We start from the raw sequence: 20,785 nt of genomic DNA on the forward strand, positions 1-20,785 counted from the left end.
ACAATTACAACCAACTGTAGGGCCTCATTGTAACTGCTCCCCATCCCAATCCACAAAACCACCTGGCACTTAGTCCCAGAAGGACCTGACATTCAGATTCACAAGACAGTCTCCTTTTTTTTTGGTTGTATTTTGAAATGGAGTCTCGCTCTGTCACCAGGCTGGAGTGCAGTGATGCAATCTTGGCTCACTGCAACCTCTGCCTCCTGGGTTCAAGCGATTCTTCTGCCTCAGCCTCCTGAGTAGCTGGGACTATAGGCGTGCACCACCACGCACAGCTAATTTTTGTATTTTTAGTAGAGACGGGGTTTCACCATGTTGGCCAGGATGGTCTCGATCTCTTGACCACGATCCACCTGCCTTGGCCTCTCAAAGTGCTGGGATTACAGGTGTGAGCCACTGTGCCGGACCAGTTGACTTTTTGTGTATTCTTACGGAATACAAAGAACGCCCTCCTGCTTCAGTTATGAGATTGTGGCAATCACCAAGAGACAACCTTTAGTTTAGGGTTTCATGCCAGTGAAATGGTAGACACATAAAGTGTAGGAAACTGAAGTCTGCCCTGAAAGTAAAGGAACAGAAAATTTCATTTAGGAATTTAAAATTCAGAAGAGATAAGAAGCAGAAACTTTTAAGGTTGTGTGAAAGGGCTGGAATCTACAAATGGAAATCAAGAGAATGAACTAAAAGTCAAGGAATTATCAATTTAACATAAAATAATTCCATGATATAAAAAATTATAAAGTAAAAGCTAACCACAGAGGTTGTCTCTTGGTGATTGCCACAATCTCATAACAGAAGCAGGAGGGCATTCTTCGTAGTCTGTAAGAATACATAAAAAGACAGTTGGTAGGGTGCGGTGGCTCACACCTGTAATCCCAGCACTTTGGGAGGCCAAGGCAGGCGGATCGTGGTCAAGAGATCGAGACCATCCTGGCCAACATGGTGAAACCCCGTCTCTACTAAAAATACAAAAATTAGCTGTGCTTGGTGGTGCATGCCTATAGTCCCAGCTACTCAGGAGGCTGAGGCAGGAGAATCGCTTGAACCCAGGAGGCAGAGGTTGCAGTGAGCCAAGATTGCATCACTGCACTCCAGCCTGGTGACAGAGCGAGACTCCATTTCAAAATACAACCAAAAAAATAAAAAAAAGAGAGACTGTCTTGTGAATCTGAATGTCAGGTCCTTCTGGGACTAAGTGCCAGGTGGTTTTGTGGATTGGGATGGGGAGCACAGTTACAATGAGGCCCTACAGTTGGTTGTAATTGTTACAGTAATCTGTGTATCTGTGTATTTTTCTCTCTGCACCTGACAGTGCCTGTATGTAGAAGGTGTACAATAAATATTTGTCAGTTGAATGAATAAATGGAAAACAGTATGAGGGAAGGGAAAATATTCTAATGTACATACTAAATTGTTTAGTTCCTCTTTTTGTCAAAAGAAAAAAAGCCTAGAAAATGTGTTTCAGATTACTGTTCAAAATACGCTGTAGAGGTGTGTTATTTGCGTCTGTGATTGTATGGTGTTCTAAGGCACCTGCAGCCTGGGAGTAGCCTGTGCAGGTTCCAGTCAGGTGCAGCTTCACAACCTTGCTTCTGCAGTCTGTTCTGGCTAGGCTAATTGGACAGTTGGATTGATAGCCAGTGTTTTTGCATTAATAGAAGAACTTAGAGCTCTTGGTAACGGGCATGCCGATAACATTGACCTGACTGCCCTTGTCCCTTATTTTGAAGGTGGAAGGGGGGAGTTTTCCCTTCTTAGAGTACTTCTCCAGCAGTTCCTTCTTCTACACCTACATATATCTTCCTGTTTTCCTTCAGCTGTCACTGTAACCCCAAGTACTAATGAATTCATTAACATAGGCCTGGGCTGCAGAACAGAAGCTTACTTTGCTATTGGAACCAGCTTCTGACTAACTTATAATGTCAACATGACTGCTCAAGCTGCGTAGAAGAGAACATAATGCGAAGATCTCACTTCTGATTTGGTCTTTCTTATCAAAAACAAGAGAAGAAATGCCTATCTCCGATGTAAAGAATCAAGGGGGTGCATCTGTCATCCCAGTATGAGATAAGAAAAATGTAAGCTGATGCAGAAAAGAGACCTTGAACTTTGGTATGTGTTTAAGGTCTGTACTTTCTGGCAAGATAACCCCTTTAGAGAAGAGAGTGCTAACTTGGGCATGTTATAAACGCAGATCAAGGAATATGAAATTATGAATGTGTAAAGAGGACAGAACCAAGTACAGAGGGAGGCAGTGAAGTCTATCATTCCATGCTCTCAAATGTTAACTTTCTGCTTTATATACATGGCAATGCCTCATTTACCTAATGTTGTTGGGAAATAAGGTATTATATACGAAAATTTTTTTTAGTTATACCTTTTGTGGAAAAATTTTTACGATGTATTATATGCTTTGGTTATTGTTACTAGCAGACTGGCAGTAGTTGAGTGAGGCTCTGAGATGATTTAAAAATGTAGGTTGTCCTCTCTGCTTTTTGAATTATTGAATCTACTTGAGTTGGATTCAATTGTCAGTCTGTCTTCTTTCGGTGGTGGAAAGCTGCTCTTTTGCTACTGTTAGTATCCCTGCTGCCCTCTTTTAAATTTGCAGCTTCTTATCTGTGGAGTAGGAGCTTCCTGACATTGAATGTAAAGCAGCTAAATAGGCTTAGTTATGTTCAGCCTGCTCTTCTCCGAGTATTAGGGTATGAACTTTGTAACTACTGTTTTTGTTGCCCAGAGACCTTTTTTGTTTGTTTCTTATCGTTGGTATAGATTGTGAACTTGTGCTCTGTATAGGTGCATTTATGTTCCTGTAGTTCTTTCTGTAGAAAAAAACCAAAATAATATGAAAGTACTTACTCGTGTGGATTCTTGTTTTGGAAAGCACTGCCAAGAATACTTGAAGATCTGATTTCAGCCCTGTCTTGTATCATCCTTGGGCAGTGTGTTAGACAGCCTCCTTTCTTCCTTTTAGTATTTCCAAATTGTCTTTACTCTCAATCCCAGCCAATACTAGGAACCAGGTTGGCAATAGTGGTGGCCTTGAAAGGTGGAAGCAGGATATACAGAAGGTGGCAACTTTAAATTGAGTGCATATAATTGGTATACATATTCGATGTTTCTGCATCTTTTATATACCGTATACCTGAATTCATTATAGGACTTATTTCCCCATGTCTCTGAAAGAGGCAGTCTTTAAACCAGAGAGTTGTCAGTTTAGAAGAAATTCTTATAACCCTAAAGGTCTTTCTCCCTTGTCCTTCTCTCCTTTTATTCCACAAACACTTATCAGATACCTCTTACAGGCCCTGCACTATGCTAAGTTACTTGGAAGTACAAAGCATGAATAAAATCTATCCCATCCTCAAAAAACTCACAGTATATTAGAAAAGACAGATGTGCCAAAAAAAAAAAAAAAGTGTGTGTGTATGTGTGTTCATATTATAACAGAGGGATCATGCCTGGAGCCACCTAGCCATAATTTCAGCACAGATCTGTTTGAGGTTCTACTGTTTCTGAAAGTGATCTCCTGTGTGGGCTGTCAGCTTGACATACCATAGAATATAAGGCTAAAAATGCGAGGTCTATTGTTGTCTAAAGTTTATGTGGTTTTCCAAGAACTGTAACGAATTGAACACTAAAGATGGAAAGCATATGAAAAGCTGAAGGAAAATTTATTTTATTTGTAATTCTGTATTTCAGCACTATGCAGGAATTACCTTCTATGATCTAGCCTTAAATGGTAGTTCTATACTGACAGTTGAGCTGTGAAATACCTGGAACTTGGAAAGTTTCATTATACCTGGTTTATTTAAAGGAAAATGCAAATTGTTACTCATTTCCACGTAGTGTCAAGATTACTGTGTGTGTGGGTTTTTTAGAACAGAACTTGCCAGCGGTATGAGCTAAAGTTTTTTTCTTTTCATTTTTCATGGAAGAGCGTTGCCCTAAATCAAGGTTTAAATGGGACAGGTTGCAGGGATTTATTTTTTTCAGTTCACTTATTGAAATTATTCAGTTATTGCCTATTTCATTTTTACTTTCACATCTAGCAAGAAAGACTACCTTAATGCTTCATTAATGCCTGGTGATGGTTTTAGTTGCCTTCCTTCAGAGGGAACTTGTTAGAGAATTTCACATAAGGGATTCTGAGTTTACAGATGTAAATAAATGTTTAAATGGAAGTGAAAACAGTAAGGAAAACTTGACACTTGGACCAATTTGGATTATGTGAGAAGTAGATTTTGTATATCTGTACTCTTAAATTACTCTTAAGGCTTATCTTAAGGGCTTTAGCACATCAAAAGCTATCATCTTTAAAACACAGAACTAAATTTCCAAACTGAAAACAGTTGTGAAAGGCATTCTATTTTAGCCTTTTTTTGTGAAGTGGGAAAAGTTCATGCTTCCCATCTGTTTCAGTTACATTGAATGTGGTAGAATTGAACTTTGTAGAGAAAAGAAACAGGTTGGCCAAATTAGTGACAGCCTCCCAGTCTTCTGCTTTGCATGACACGCACTCTGAAGATATCTATTTGCATAGTCTTATCTACCTCTCAAATTTAGGCAAGGATTTGGTTCAGAAATACAAGACTACTAATTACTACTAAACTCTTAGTAATGCAGTATGTGGATTTGGCCCCTCACTCTGTAACCAAGAAGACAACATTATGATGTATTGATTCCAATGAGGGTTTTCTTTGTCATTTTTCTCCTCTCAGGAGGTCATCTTTGGGTTTTGGTATGGTGATAATGACTAACAAGTGATTGCTGTGGGTCATCCAGGCACTAATCTTAGCACAATACGTGTAGAGGTCTCAATCTTTTTTTTTTTTTTTTGAGACAGGATCTTGCTCTGTTGCCCAGGCTGGAGTGCAGTGGCATGATCTTGGCTCACTGCAACCTTAGCCTCCGGAGTAGCTGGCTCATTCATTTTTAACAACCCTGTGAGTTAGGTAATAGTATTCTTGTTTCATTTTTTTTATATGCAGAAACTGAGACCCAGAGAGGTCAGAAGTTAAATCTCTTTCCCAAGACCCACATTAGGTGGTAAAGGAAGCATCCAGCATTCTGAATCCAGAGGACATGCTTTTAACCCCTCTGCTACAGAAAGCTTATATTTAAAATAAAAAGGTGAATTAAGAAGCTATTTCTTAAGTGGAGAATTAGCAGAGAAAGGAAGAAAAAATATCTGTAGATACTGATTAATGCTATGACTTGGTATTAGTTTTTATTTTTAGTTGAAGACCCTCATGTGAAGATGATAGGAAGAATAGTGTGCTGTTGTGGCAGGCAGCAAAGTAGGAGTGGGCTGGTTTTCCCAGGGTACTCAGCATTTACTGAGATAATAAACACTTAATGCTGTTTAATATTGGAGGTTTTGACTTTCTGGACATCTTGACTGTCACACAATACTAAAAGATTTCTAAATGCTGTTAATTTTACTTATCACTGCCACTAACCGTCAGGAGAGACTACATTTATTTCTAGGGAACAGGGGATGTAAACTCGTAACGGCTAATAATAGTATGCACAGTACCCTACTCTCACTGCTAGTTAAAAATCAAAAGGACAGTATAGCAGACAGTCCATGGTAAAAGCGTGTGTGTGTCTAACCTTTTTTGCACTTAAAGATGTGATTTTTGCTATTTATGCTTTGGCTGAAATACAGAAGTTAGGCTTTTATAAACCGGACTTGTGTCGATGTGTGAATGTGTGAGGTTAGCCTTGATTGCTCTGCGCTTTAAGTCTAACTAGGGCTCTGAAGTATGCAAGTGGATTTTAGTAAATGATCCAGTTGAGAATATATTTCTTCTTGTGGTGCCTTTAAGAGACTTTGTTAATTATGTATCTTTCTAAATATATACAATGAAGACAGAAAAATGTAAATGACATATGACTTTTATAACAAGTATATTGCTCCTTAGAAGCCATTAATAATCATTTACAAATATGACCTAACAATATATCAAACCAATTTTTATTTGTACTTAATGGTTAATTTAGTGATTACCCCCTTCCTAAGATAATTGTTTTTAGTCACATAATTTATTTCCCTATGTCTTCTCCCCTGGTATTTTTAGTATCCCCAAAAGGAGTTGATGGGGGCAGAAGAGATGTGAGAATGTTGGGTTTCACAAACTACCTCAAAATAATAGTGGCTTAAGACAATGATTTGTTCGTTCTCCTCCCCTCCCCTCCCCTCTCCTCTCCTCTCTTTGACAGACTCTTGCTCTGTCACCAGGCTGGAGTGCAATGGCGTGATGTCAGTTCACTGCAACCTCCGCCTCCTGGGTTCAAGCGATTCTCCTGCCTCAGCCTTTCGAGTAGCTGGGGCTACAGGCGTGCGCCACCATGCCCGGCTCATTTTTTGTATTTTAGTGGAGATGGGGTTTCACCATGTTGGCCAGGCTGGTCTCAAACTCCTGACCTCAGGTGATCTGCCCAGCTTGGCCTCCCAAAGTGCTGGGAGTACAGGTGTGAGCCACTGCGCCCGGCCTGTTATTTCTTATAATTTTATAGGTCATCTGGTCTCGCGTGTTCCTGCCCACATCATATAGGCTGGGGTCACAACAGTGAATGTATTCTGCGAGACCACAACTGGGACTGGAATGTCTTTGAAAGTGTCATCTTCATGTCTGGCACTTCAGCTGGGGTGACCAGGATAGCCAAGGGTTGGCTGGACCTCTCTCTCCATATAGATCACTTGTCATTTGGTAGTCTTAGCTTGAGCTTCTTTACATGGTAGCTGGATCCTGTGAAAGTGGAAGCTGCCAGATCTCTTAAGGCCAAGGCCCAGAACTGGCACGCAGTCACTTCCACAACATTCTATTGTCAAAGCAAGTTACAAAGCCAGCCCAGATTCACGGGGAGGAAAAACAGACTCCACCTCTCTCTCTCTCTCTCTCTCTCTTTTTTTTTTTTTTTTTTTATATATATATAATAGAGACAGCGTCTCGCTGTGTTACCCAGGCTGGTCTCGAATTCCTGGGCTCAAGCAGTCCTTCTGCCTCAGCCTCCCAAAGTGCTAGGATTACAGGTGTAAACCAACGTGTTTGGCCCTGACTCCACCTCTTGATAGGAGAAATTGTTAGTGTCTGTCTTTGCAGACAGTCAACAAAAAACTCAAATTCAAGTCTTACCTCCTATACTCACCAAACGTTCAGAGTTTTACTGAAACCAACAATTACCAAAGAATTTTGTAAAAGGATCCTTGTAGTTCCTACTCAGGATCAAGGGCAAAGAGATTGTGTGCATAAATATAATTCTATACCAGTTAGGAAATCCCACCCCTTTGCCTCAGATCTCCTTTGTTATTAGTCTTCTGCTTGAAACGTTCTTACTGAACATTTCCCTTGTGGTGCTTTACGTTTACAAGGCATGTTACATTCTACTTAAATCATAAGAACCTGATTTGATCCTTAAATTAGAAACACAAAAAGTGAAACTTACGTTTCCTTTTACCATAGCTTTCACTTTGAGTTGCTATGAGCAGAGATTGGTATTTATTTCTTCTCTATGACCTCAGAGGTAGTATTGTGAGCTTGTCACTTAATCAAAGGGCGATTCAAGGGGATACTTCTAATAAGGCTTGGAATCTCATTGGTGGCTTGTAGGACTCTCTAGTAAGGTAGTAAGTGTTAAGGCCAGGTGTTCTCATGTTCCTCAGCAGCCACATACATTGAGATTTATCACATGATCTGTAGACCCCCACACCAACATGCTTTTCTGTAAATGTTCCTCCACCGTCAGCCAGATTTTTTTTTTTTTTTTTGAGACGGAGTCTCGCTGTGTCGCCCAGGCTGGAGTGCAGTGGCCGGATCTCAGCTCACTGCAAGCTCCGCCTCCCGGGTTTACGCCATTCTCCTGCCTCAGCCTCCCGAGTAGCTGGGACTACAGGCGCCTGCCACCTCGCCCGGCTAGTTTTTTGTATTTTTTTAGTAGAGACAGGGTTTCACCATGTTAGCCAGGATGGTCTCGATCTCCTGACCTCGTGATCCGCCCGTCTCGGCCTCCCAAAGTGCTGGGATTACAGGCTTGAGCCACCGCGCCCTGCCGGGCCAGATTTTTTTTAAGCACAATTTCCATTTTATTTTTCTCCAGAGAATGGTCTGTCTTCAGTCTTTAAGGACTCAGCTCCTTACACAGGCTTTGGTGGGGGTTGTGGGGCAGAACCCACAGGTCTAAATCGGGGTGGGGTGTTCGGTCCTTGTGGGCTTCATGAGATTGATTCCTGACTACTTTGCTATGAATTGCACAACTCACACAGTAAAGTAGCTTCACAAACAGCTTGGGAAGCATATAGGCATCAAAGACGCTTCTTCAGAAATGTCCCTGACTGCTGTGGCCTCCACCGTATTTTAAATGATGAATTTCTTAATGGCCTTGTCCTTGGGTACACATCAGGCACAGTTCATGCAGCAAATAGGTTGCACGTGGCTGTGGCCCTTTTTGACGTGATCTTTGTTCCTTCTTTTCTTTGTCATTTTGGAGGCATGGACCGGAGAGGAGATTCTTGAAAGAAGACTTTACATTAAGACTTCACTTTTTTTCTGTGAAATCTTTATCTCTTCTTAGAAAACAACTTCATAGTCTTAAGTTTGCCCTTATACAATATTTATCAAATGAGAAGGATGAGAGAGAGTGTGTGTGTAGGTAGAATGAAAGTGAATTAGCCAGCTGGGTGTGGTGGCTCACACCTGTAATCCCAGCACTTTGGGGGACCGAGGTGGGCAGATCACTTGAGGTCAGGAATTCAAGACCAGCCTGCCCAACATGGCAAAACCCCGTCTCTACTAAAAATACAAAAATTAGCCGGGTGTGGTGGCTCACACCTGTAATCCCAGCCACTTGGGAGGCTGAGGCAGGACAATTGCTTGAACCCAGGAAGTGGAGGTTGCAGTGAGCCGAGATAGCACCACTGCACTTTAGCCTGGGCGATAGAGCGAGACTCTGTCTCAAAATAAAAAAAGAAAGTAAATAAGTAAATTAGCCTCCGTAGCAAGCCGCATGTAGCTGATGGAGCTAAGGCTGAAACCAGGGTTCAGTAGGAAAATTCCTTATAAAGATCTACTTTCCAGAACTCCAGGTTGGGAGTTTATGCCAGCTTTTCATGTGAAAACTATTTACAGTTATGCCATTTGTACTGCCTTTTTTATATTTAACACTTTTAAAGTTATGTTATTACCTTGAGTTTATTTGTTCTTTGAGGTAGTTTCTGTTCTGCATAACAGAAACATTAAAATAAATGACCGTAATATAACTGGACATTGTTGCACTGTTTGAAGCATTTATCGGAGGAGCTGAGGGTGTGATATAGAGCAGGCACATTCTTCTGGGAATGTAAGTGAGGTTTTTGTGAATAGTTTGAATATACCCAGTGAATTTGCTTTTATTTCCTTAGTGTCTGAAATGGGGAATCTTTGGAAAAGTCCAGTTTGCAGAATATAGTATGCTCCTTGTCCCAAATTAAAAAGGGAAGATGATATGTCATGGAAACCCTGTCTTGGATACTTTCTCCTCTCTCACATATAAAAGAGTGAAGGGGATAATTCTAAGGAGCCAAGATTCTGAAAGGAGAATTAAGAACTATTACAATAAGCTATTATACAAGGCCAAATGTAGTTAAGTACTGGCCAAAAGGAAGGAGAAGTGACTTTAAGAGTGTGAGGAGGGACCAAAAATTGTCTTAGAGATGGTCTTGGAGATAAGCCTTGAAAGGAGGCTTAGACTTTATCAGGAGGAGATTGAAAGAAAGGGTAAGAGAAGGAGGAATTTTGAGGGACTACAGTGTAAGGAATGACAGAAGTAAAGGGCACCTACACATCAAGAGGAGGACCACGGCATGTTCAGTTGATCCCTTGTGACTAAAGCTGAGAAGAGGAACAATGGGATTGATGTCTAGATTGGAAGCTGTTTAGGATACAGCTTTAATGCCTTGCCAAGGAATCTAGAATCAGAGGTCATTGAGTGATTTGAGAAATGATTTTGGCTGCATTATTTAGGCTGGATTGGAGAACCTGGAGGCTCAGGCATCAGTTCTTTCTGTGGTCCAAAGGAAGGTGATGAGCACTGAAGTTGGTGGCTATGGAAATAAAAGATGGTTGTAAAGAACAGTGACAAATTGCACTGTTACTCATTCTACCAGAATGTGGTGACTATAATCACAAACATGAAAACTTGTTTAGCCTCTTTTATTTTAAGCTGCCCTCACTTAGACTCTGCAGAAGTAAATAGTGAAATAATACAATTGAACCCTTCAGTTCCCTTAATATAAATCTCTTTCTTGCTTACTTGCTTGATTTCTTTCTCTCTTTATTTTTATTTATTTATTTATTTATTTATTTATTTATTTATTTATTTATTTATTTTGTGAGACAGAGCCTTGCTCTGTCGCCCAGGCAGGAGGGCAGTGGCACAGTCTCAGCTCACTGCAGCCTCTGCCTCCCGGGTTCAAGCGATTGTCTCCTGCCTCAGCCTCTTGAGTAGCTGGGATTACAGGTGCTCACCACCACGCCCAGGTAATTTTTGTGTTGTCCAGGCTGGTCTTGAACTCCTGACCTTAGGTGATCCCCCCCGCCTCGGTCTCCCAAAGTGTTGGGATTACAGGCATGAGGCACTGCCCCCAGCCAGTTCCCTTAATGTAAATTTCTAACCTGAGTGAGTGAATTGTTTGTGGCCCTGAATTGATGAATGTGTTCTTCTGAGCCCTCTTCAAAAGGAGAAGTTTTGAAATAAGTTTCAAAACTTAAAAGGACAAACTTGGATTGGGGAATTGGACTGTTTTTCTTATCTGAATTTTGGAGCTGTTAGAACTTCTTATTGCATTGATGATTAAAAACAAAACAAAAAAACCACAGCTCTAACGTTTGTGCAAAATGTTTGGATATATTTATATAGCACGAGGAGGAGGATTTTCTTCATTCTAAATGAATGAGCAATACCATTCAAAGTTTATGGGTTGGCCGGGCGCAGTGGCTCATGCCTGTAATCCCAGCACTTTGGGAGGCCGAGGCGGGCGGATCACCTGAGGTCGGGAGTTCAAGACCAGCTGATCAACATGGAGAAACCCTGTCTCTACTAAAAATACAAAATTAGCCAGGCGTGGTGGCGCATGCCTGTAATCCCAGCTACTTGGGAGGCTGAGGCAGGAGAATCACTTGAACCCAGGAGGCAGAGGTTGTGATGAGCCAAGATTGCACTATTGCATTCTAGCCTGGGCAACAAAAGTGAAACTCCATCTCTTTTTTTTTTTTTTTTTTTTGAGGCGGAGTCTCGCTCTTTCACCCAGGCTGGAGTGCTGTGGCCGGATCTCAGCTCACTGCAAGCTCCGCCTCCCAGGTTCACGCCATTCTCCTGGCTCAGCCTCCCGAGTAGCTGGGACTACAGGCGCCCGCCACCTCGCCCGGCTAGTTTTTTGTAATTTTAGTAGAGACGGGGTTTCACCGTGTTAGCCAGGATGGCTCGATCTCCTGACCTCGTGATCCGCCCATCTCGGCCTCCCAAAGTGCTGGGATTACAGGCTTGAGCCACCGCGCCCGGCCGAAACTCCATCTCAAAAAAAAAAAAAGAAAAAAAAAATTTATGGGTTAACTAGACTTTAGTCCTGAAGGATGTTCTGTAGAAAGTAAAAGCCTATTAAGCTGACCCCTTTGTGCCAGAATTGTATTGCATTTGTAGCTAGTTGCATCTGGAGGTGCTGAGGAAATGATTGTCAATACAACTAGATTTCCATATTGCCTTTTATCTCTGCAACCCGAGAAGTGTACTGTTGAACAAGTACTTGAAAAAGTTGTGTGGTTTAGGTTGCATTAAAACTAGCAAAAATCTCTGAAATCTTCTCTGCTTGCACTGCTGTTATCAGTAATCACAGGGAACTAACTGTTTTACTGAGTTCCACACCAAACTTGATACCATCACAATTACATTTTAGATGCACTTGAATTGCCTTTGTTTCAGCTAATAGTGTTGTGTACCCTGGGAGATGATGATGAAACAAAACAGGTGGCGGGGGGATAATTGGAATTTGAAATTAACTCTCACTTTCTGCTTCCTTCATGAAATGAACAGAAAAGGAGTGGTTAATCACTGAGAATAAACTTCATTCAGCTGGCTCACTGCAACGTGTTGCCTTTAGAATACATTGTTGCTCTGATGGGCTGCTTTTGATTATGTTTCCAGCTGTTATTAGGGGAGCAGTATCATGTTTAAGGGGGAGTGTCTCAGCCTGAATCATTTGCTCTATTTTTTTGTATTGGTTTTATTTTTTGGATTAATGGTTTGAGTTGTTAAATGAATTGGAGAGTGAAGCAACATCCTGTTATCTTCTTGTCATCTTTGTCTTACCTCAGTGCTGTGCTGTCTGTAGGCACAGAGCAGAGCAAGCCTGTCCATGTTTTTAAATGGCCTTATGGAGGAGAAAGCAACCTCTCAGGATGCAAATGAGATGGAATTGTATGTTCTTGACACCCTTGCAAAAATCTTGTATTTGGAGTCTTTTAACTTAAGAATTGCCCAGAGTATGGTCAGCCCCATGCTAGAAGGAGCACTTCTTTATGTCTGTGACATGAATATCCTTGTTATATGCCTGACCATTCCAGATGTAGTAGTGTTGCTGTAGTACCAGGCTTTATTCGTTTTCTGGTTGTATTCTGCTAATAGCTAGATGGTATGGGAATATTTTTTTCCCTTTACTTAATGTACCCAGTTTTGATTATCAATGGTTTGCAGGTATTTTAATTTTGAAAAATAATTGGTGAAGGACTAAGTAGAAATATGTGTCTGGGGTTGTATTTAAATATATGAGCAGCAGATATGACACGTCCAGGATCGCTGAGTACTTGGACTCAGAGACAGCTATTACTCTCCTCTGCACCCTCTGGCATTTTTAGGAATTGTTATCTTACCAGAATGAGAATTGGAAAGTTACCAAATACTGGTGGTTTGGGATATGCAAAAATCCTTTATGGATTTTGAAAGTTAAAAAAAATGAGAGTTAAACAATTATATATAGCTTGTTCTTTTGTTTTTGTTGTGTTTTTTTTCTCATTGTTTTGGTTATTAGGCATGTGTAGCCAACCTCATGGCTCCTAGATGGCTTACATTCCAATTAAAATAGAAATATTTGCTTTAAAATTTTCAGTATATGTGGTTCTTGCTTATTAGTGTCACGGGATCCTTGGGGTGTCACTTTGCCAGTGAGAAACCTCTGTGGCCATGGCCGTGGCGCCTTCTGCCTGAGTAGTGCTCGTGCCCACTGGGCTCGTTCTACCCACTCAGTCTTACAGGCTGTGCTCAGCTCGTACTACCAGCCTGGATCCCATACCTGCCAAGGGTAAGCCAGGTGCATAGCAGCGAGGGGTATGTGGACAAGCTAGCACGGGCTCTGGCCACTGCACACAGCCAGGCACTCTGGCTGCTGTGGTGGGGTAGGCAGCAGCTCCAGGCATAAGCACAGCTGCCAGTTCTGTGTGAGGCTGCAGCTGGACCAGAGTATCACATGCAGCTTCTGCTGCAGGTGCCTGTGTCCGGACAAGGGGAACATGGGGGCATCCAGAAACTTGGAGACACCAGGAACCTCAGAACTCCAAAGAGGGCGTCACAGCCCTGGCTTGGGGAGACCCTAGGTCTGAGCTCCCCAAAGGGCCCCAGCTCTTCTCTCTTTCTGATTACCTACCACATGGTGAGCAGGGGGTGTGTTTCAGCCCTGTTTGCGTTACAGCTCTTTCAGTCCTACCATTTGGTAGGCCCTGAGTTCTTGTCCCATGCCCAGAAAGAATGAGGTGTGCAGACAACTGGGGGCTGAGCAAGGTGGAGAGGAGCTTCATTGAGCAATAGAACAGCTCTCTGGAGACCCAAAGCAGGTAGCTCTTTCTGCAGCCATGTTGTTCTGATGAGCGTCTAGCTCTCAGTGGAGAGGAGACCCACAGTGGGTAGATCCCTTTTGCATGCAGGTTGTCCTGACATCTCTTTGAGTCTGGCTGAGTCCAGGGTTTTTATGAGCTCAGAAGAGAGGCAGTGTGTGCTTATTGGCCCATGGGTGGCCATGGGTGGGCCCAGAAAAAGCACCATAAGTTCTCACTGTGGTCTGTGGACTCTTAACCAGAACTGACAGCCCAGCCCCCATGCCTCAGGCCGTCCCTGGCTTGAAGGTGGGGCTTCACTGGGAACCCACCCCTTTCCGCCCAGGAGCCTGCCTCCTGCCACCATTCATGTCATCCACAGTGCCCAGGCTATTCATAGCAAGGGATGCCTGCAGGCCTACACTGAGCCATCCTCATTCCTTCCTTGGCCTCCCTCCCATGCTCATTGGTGCCCAAAGTCCAGAGTGGGCTGAGATAGCAGGGGCCTGGTGTATCAGCACTGCCCCAACCACATGTACACCTGGCCAGGTCACAACATCACCTGGGCTTGGCCACAATTTTGCTCCACCCCAGAGTGGGTGCTGGGAGTGGGGAGAGGCCAGGCAGCAGGAGTGGCATTTCTGAGCCTGTGGGTGTAGCTGTGGCTGGGGGCTGCAGCTGCACCCAGGAGCATGGGGCCCCTGCTCCAACAACTTGGAAGAGGGCAGGGCTCCCGCCTGTTCCCAGCTCCTGCCAGCTACATGGAGTGTGCAGCCCTGGCCATGCCTCTCCCACTGCAGCTGGCTTCTTTGCAGCAGCTGCTCCAGATGGGCCGCTGCTGCCATCTTTAGGTCCCTCTCCAGACTAGTTAATTTTAAATTATTGAACCTTCTGGAGCTCAAGATTAGCAAGCCTAAAAGGGTGAGTCATGTATTAGAGGCTTGCAAAAGATTCAGTGGTGGAAGGACAGAATTTTTGATCAAATTTTGCTTTGTACTTGGGCTTGCAGGAACTGTGGAAGGTGCATCAGTGAAGAAGTGGACCAATGTGTATAATCATGGAATCTTCTTGCTAACCATCACCATCAGCTCTCTTTAATAAGTGAGCAAGAGTGGGTCAGGGGAGAAGGAAAAGAGGTCAACATGAAGCTAAAGCAGCGAGTCGTGCTGTTAGCAATTCTCCTTGTCATTTTTATCTTCACCAAAGTTTTCCTGATTGACAACTTAGATACATCAGCTGCCAACCGGGAGGACCAGAGGGCCTTTCACCGAATGATGACTGGCTTGCGGGTGGAGCTGGCACCCAAGCTGGACCATACCTTGCAGTCTCCCTGGGAGATTGCAGCCCAGTGGGTGGTTCCCCGGGAAGTGTATCCTGAAGAGACACCAGAGCTGGGGGCAATCATGCATGCCATGGCCACCAAGAAAATCATTAAAGCTGATGTGGGTTATAAAGGGACACAGCTGAAAGCCTTACTGATACTTGAAGGAGGACAGAAAGTTGTTTTCAAACCTAAGCGGTAAGTTTTCATCTGGGAAGCTGCATGTGCTAGTTGGTTGATTGATTTAACTTGGGATTTATATAAGATTTATTTTATCATCTTCTCTTGGAAGTCTCTTCAGTAAAATAAGAGGGGTAGACTAGATCTCTAAAGTCTTTTCTAGCACTTAACATGAATCTACATTTATAGTATCATACAGAATAGTTTTCCTGCCCTGAAAATCCTCTGTGTCCTACCTACTCTTTTTTCCCTCTCTGCACCAGAACACCTGGTAACCCACTGGTCTTTTTACTGTCTCCATAGTTTTGCCTTTTCCTGAATGTCATATAGTTGCAATCACAGTATGTAAGCCCTTTCACATTGGCTTCTTTCACTTAGTAAAGTGCATTTAAGGTTTTTACTTTTTTTTTTTTTTGTGGCATCATAGTTCATTTGTTTTTATCACTGAATAATATTCCATTGTCTAGATGTACCACAGCTTAATTATCCATTCACTTACTGAACGACATCTTGGTTGCTTCCAAGTTTGGGGCAATTGTGAATTAAGCTGCTATAAACATCCGTGTGCAGGTTTTTGTGTGGACATAAATTTTCAACTCATTTGGATAAATACCAGAAGCATAATTGCTGGACCACATGGTAAGAGTACCTTTCATTTTGTAAAAAACTGCTAAACTATCTTCCAAAGTAGCTATACCATTTTGTGTTTCTACCAGCAATGCATGAGAGTTCCTGTTGCTCCACATCCTCACCAGGGTTTGGTGTCAGTGTTTCAGATCACAGCTATTCTATACATCTGTCATTGTTTCTTTCACCTGTTTTAAGTAAAGAATTGGGCCATTTTAGTTACCTTAGTAACTAAATATGTATGTTGTTCGTAATCCCTTTGGACTTCCTAGGGATCTACAGAGATACTTTGTGTGACAATTCTGTGATACAATTATTTTTATTTATTTATTTATTTCTCTACACAAGACAGCTTGGAGGGTATAATTTTCTAAAAACGTTTTCTGAGTGTATGAATCTGAATTAGGTTAACATCATGATGGTGATTTGTATTCTTTTGCCAGGAGTTAGTTACCAATGAATATTCCCAAAGTTTGTAATGTCTGAAATCTTTTGTGTACTAAACATTATTTTAATTCCTCAGTAGAACTTTTGAAAAAATTATAACATGACTTTAGATTTCTTTCTGGAGTGGCAGAAGAAATGTAGGGAAAAGATGTACAAAGTTCAACTCCCTTTCTTACCCAACTATTAGTAAATAAAAGGCAGTCAGAGCATGAATGTATAGGGAGCCCAGAAATGGAAGGGATCACTATTGATCTGGAACTGGGAAATATATGTCAGTGATGTGGAAATTAGGAAAGTTAAAAAATGTGGTAGACTTTCAGAGAATAAAAATTTGATTGGGGCTGGGCTTGGTGGCTCATGCCTGTAATCCCAGCACTTTGGGAGGCTGAGGTGGGTGGATCACTTGAGCCTGGGCAATGTAATGAGACTCCATCTCTATAAAAAATAAAAAATTAACCGGGCGTGGTGGTGTGCACCTGTAGTCTCAGCTACTTGGAAGGCCGAGGTGGGAAGGGGGGAAGATTGCTTGAGTACGAGAGTTGGAGGCCGCAACAAGCTGTGCTCATGCCACGGCCCTCCAGCCTGGGTGACAGAGTGAGGCCCTGTCTCAAAAAAAAAGTGGTTATGTGGGCCTGGGATCTAATTTCTGTTTAACGCACACTATTTGCCAGGGATTACACTAAGTACTTTTGTATCTGTTAATCCTTTAAACCCTTATAGGAAGGTTTAACCTTTGTGTAGTTTCAGTTCTTATTTCCAGAATAAGAAACTGAGGTTTAGAGAGTGTAATTAACTTGACAGGGTCATCTCACATTAATCAGTGGTATGGAAGTTTGAACCCAGATTTGTTAGCGTTGTAAGCAGCTTGTATTCTGCCACACACATGGAATTCTCTTAAGTTTGTTTGTTTCCCATAAGTGATGATGTGGAGCACCCATCATCAAAAATCGCATTTAGCTTTGAAGTATGGTCTTTGACTTCTTGGCCTGAGAGATTAGCAGCATAAACAGAGTGATGGAAAAAGGCAAACTAAAGACAAAAATAAAATTTGTATATAAAGAGATGGCCAGGCACGCTGGCTCACACCTGTAATCCCAGCACTTTGGGAGGCCGAGGTGGGCGGATCACTTGAGGTCAGGAGTTCGAGACCAGCCTGGCCAACATGGTGAAACCCCATCTCTACTAAGAATACAAAAAATTAGCTGGGCATTTGATGTGTGCCTGTAATCCTAGCTACTCAGGAGGCTGAGGCAGGAGAATGACTTGAATCTGGGAGGCAGAGGTTGCAGTGAGCCGAGATTGCGCCATTGCACTGCAGCCTGGGCAACAGGAGCAAAACTCCATCTCAAAAACATAAAATAAAATAAAGAGATGAGTTGTGAGCATTTTGTGTTTAAATAAGAGGAGATCCAGCTGGATGCAGGGGCTCACACCTGTAATCCCAGCACTTTGGGAGACTGAGGTGGGTGGATCACCTGAGGTCAGGAGTTCGAGACCAGCCTGGCCAACATGCTGAAACCTCATTTCTACTAAAAATACAAAAAATTAGCCAGGCGCGTGCCTATAATGCCAGCTACTCTGGAGGCTGAGGCAGAAGATTCGTTTGAACCCAGGAGGCAGAGGTTGTAGTGAGCTGGGATCGTGCCATTTACACTCCAACGTGGGCAACAAGAGCGAAACTCCGTCTCAAAAAAAAAACAAAAAAACAAAAAAGGAGATCCTCGTCACACCCACCACTTGTACACTGGGGAATTGAAGGGGAGATGGGACAGCAGGAAGTGTGTTATAAGACAGATATTCCCAAGAGTGTGCAGTGTTAAACCAGGTGCTTTGCAGGATAGGCTTGAAATGTTTGGACAAGATGTAAGTGGAGGGAGGAGAGGCCAGACTGATGAGTAGGGGAGGTCGCAACAGATAAATGCATAACCTTAGTCACTTCTTGCTTCATCTTGTATCTCTTACTACCACTGCAGCCTTCTCATTACCTCCCTCCTCCAGACCATCCTGGAAACCACTTCTGTTCTTCCCCAGAAGACTCATATTATCACTGTGTTCCCCAGCTTTAAACCATCCAGGGACTTCCCATTGCCCACCAGACAAAACCCAGCCTCCACAGCCTAAGGTCAAGCCCCTAACTGTCTGGTCCCCTTCTCTATGCTCAGCCTTATCCTACCTTTGCTCTTTGTTTCTGTCAAACTCTGGTCCCCTGCTCCCCCATCATCTCCTAAACAGCCTGTGTCCACTCCCAGCTCCAGGGCACTCTCCTCTCCAACTCAGCAAGATTTTTTTCAGCCCCTGCCGTAGGTGTTAACTTTCTTAGTCGGTATACATACTGACTTGTGCTGCTTTATATCAGCAACTATCACAGGCTGGGGAAAGTGGGTGTAAGTTTAAGTGCTTGCAGAAATTGACTCTAGTCCCTAAACATGCTGTTCTGACCCCCAGGGCTTCAGAGGCTATTTTGTCCTGGTGTAAGTGCAGATTAATGTCCTTGGTCAGCCTCTGATATCCTTCAGCAGAAGGATAGGAATGATTTATTGGCAATTACTGTATGAATTTTGCTGCTCTGTCAGTGACTTAAGATGGATCACTCTCTGGTAAGAGGAGAATCTAAGTCCTTTCTCTAATAGCCACTTGTGGTTTTAACATTTCTGGAGCCTGGTTATCCATGTCCTACTCTCAGAGATACAAGTTGTATACCGTATAGGTAGATGATATATATAGGAATACAGTGACACTTTTATTTACATTTTGCCTTACATTGTAAGTAAGGGTAATTTTTTTCTTTAATGTAGCTATTTCCATTCTAGAAGTAATTGATTTTCACAGGCAAAAACGGCAGTTATGTTGGAAAAAGAACAAGAAGGCAGGGGCCTAGGAGCAGCTACGTAGAAGTGAATGAGTAATCTTAGGAAGTACTAAAAGGGACCTTGGAGATCAGCTAGTTCAACTGTCCATTTTACAGGTGAGAAAAATGACATCCAGAGTTCTGATTTTCTGTATTTCACATAACCAAAACATGTGCTAAGGATTCAGGCCTGACTTCAATGTAGTTCTTTTGATTCTTACTCCTTTTTTCTTCCCGCCGTCTTTTCCTCTCCTGCCCACTCCTGAAGTTCCTGTATTTCTCTTAAGCTTTTGCATTTTACTCTGAGCAGCCTTTAGATGGATTGGAAAGCTCTCTAATGTTTCACTGAAAGGAATATACTGCACTTCACCACATACCTTCCTGTGGCTGCCCTGGAGTACTAAAAATAAAGTATTCAAGGATAGCCTACATCTGTAGTAGAGGGAACAGTACCTGAATAGTGTCAGCTTTTTGCTGCAGTGGTATTTCAAATTTGACTTTTAATTTAGAGGTAGCTAATATAAACCTTTTAAAAAATTATTCCTAAGTAATCCTTTGCACTAGGAACAAACAAACAAATACATTTGGGTATATTGACCATGCTAAGAAGAAACTGGTGCCCAACCAGATGGTGATACGTGGCTGTCTTCTGACAAATGCTTCATCATTTTGCCTTGAAGATATGTTTTGTGGAGATAATTTCACTTTATATTCTAAGGTCATTTAAGTTGAGGTTCACTGCCTTTTATACTGTTTTCCACTTCCCTATTGCTGTTTTAGCATGGGAGAGCAAACTATCCTTAGTGGAACTTTTCTTCTCCACATCAGTCTCAATTGATTTCTATTTCATAGGTCCGTTGTAAAGCCTAAAAGGCCTCCTTTACATTCAGGAAATGCAGGAGACCAATAGAGAACATAGGTGAATTAAGTGCTTTTTTTCTTCCCAATTAACACATTTAAATTCTATCTTTTAAAATGATTAGTAGAAAGAAATATGCCAGTCTTCATTATCCTTTGCTTATGTCATGCATATGATGGAAAATCATCAGAATGCAGTTTGAGATGAAAGAGACCTTAGAAATTACTTCTTAGTCCAGCCCCTAATATTGTAAATAAGGAATCTGAGACCCAGAGAAGAGAAAGGTTTTGCTCAAGCTTACCCAGTCAAGTAATGGCAGCCACACCCACTTCCCACTGCCAGTCCAGGACTCCTCGTACTACGTCATCATAAACTTAAAAAAAAGAACAATAATGGTTATTCAAACAACTTTTCTCAAAAGCACCATTGCCTTCCCATTAACAAAGGTTGAGTTATATCAGACCATTTTCCCCCAAATTTAAATTTCTCTTATAAGCTTTGCCACAGCCATTCTGGTAAGCAAAAGTTTTTTGTGTTTTGGCTTTTTGAGACAGAGCCTCACTCCATTGCCCATGCTGGAGTGCAGTGGCAAAGTCTTGGCTCACTGCAACCTCTGCCTCCCAGATTCAAGCGATTCTCCTGACTCAGCCTCCTGA

The 20,785-nt window shown here is 42.4% G+C and overlaps 1 protein-coding gene across 2 annotated transcripts in view; it reads left to right on the forward strand.

The window, feature by feature from the left end:
* The window catches only part of FAM20B (FAM20B glycosaminoglycan xylosylkinase), a 48,035-nt gene that overhangs the window by 2,527 nt on the left and 24,723 nt on the right, over positions 1-20,785 (forward strand). Inside the window, exons 1-2 of one of the 2 annotated variants that reach the window (XM_030935136.1) lie at positions 11,606-13,339; positions 14,857-15,366. In XM_030935136.1, coding sequence (XP_030790996.1) covers positions 14,990-15,366 — 377 coding nt within the window. In that variant the 5' untranslated portion in view covers positions 11,606-13,339; positions 14,857-14,989. Of the gene's footprint in view, positions 1-11,605; positions 13,340-14,856; positions 15,367-20,785 lie in introns of those variants that run through there. The other variant, XM_030935135.1, reaches the window with a different exon arrangement.

This window comes from Rhinopithecus roxellana, chromosome 8 (genome assembly GCF_007565055.1).
Source record: "Rhinopithecus roxellana isolate Shanxi Qingling chromosome 8, ASM756505v1, whole genome shotgun sequence".
Taxonomy (NCBI): Eukaryota; Metazoa; Chordata; class Mammalia; order Primates; family Cercopithecidae; genus Rhinopithecus; species Rhinopithecus roxellana.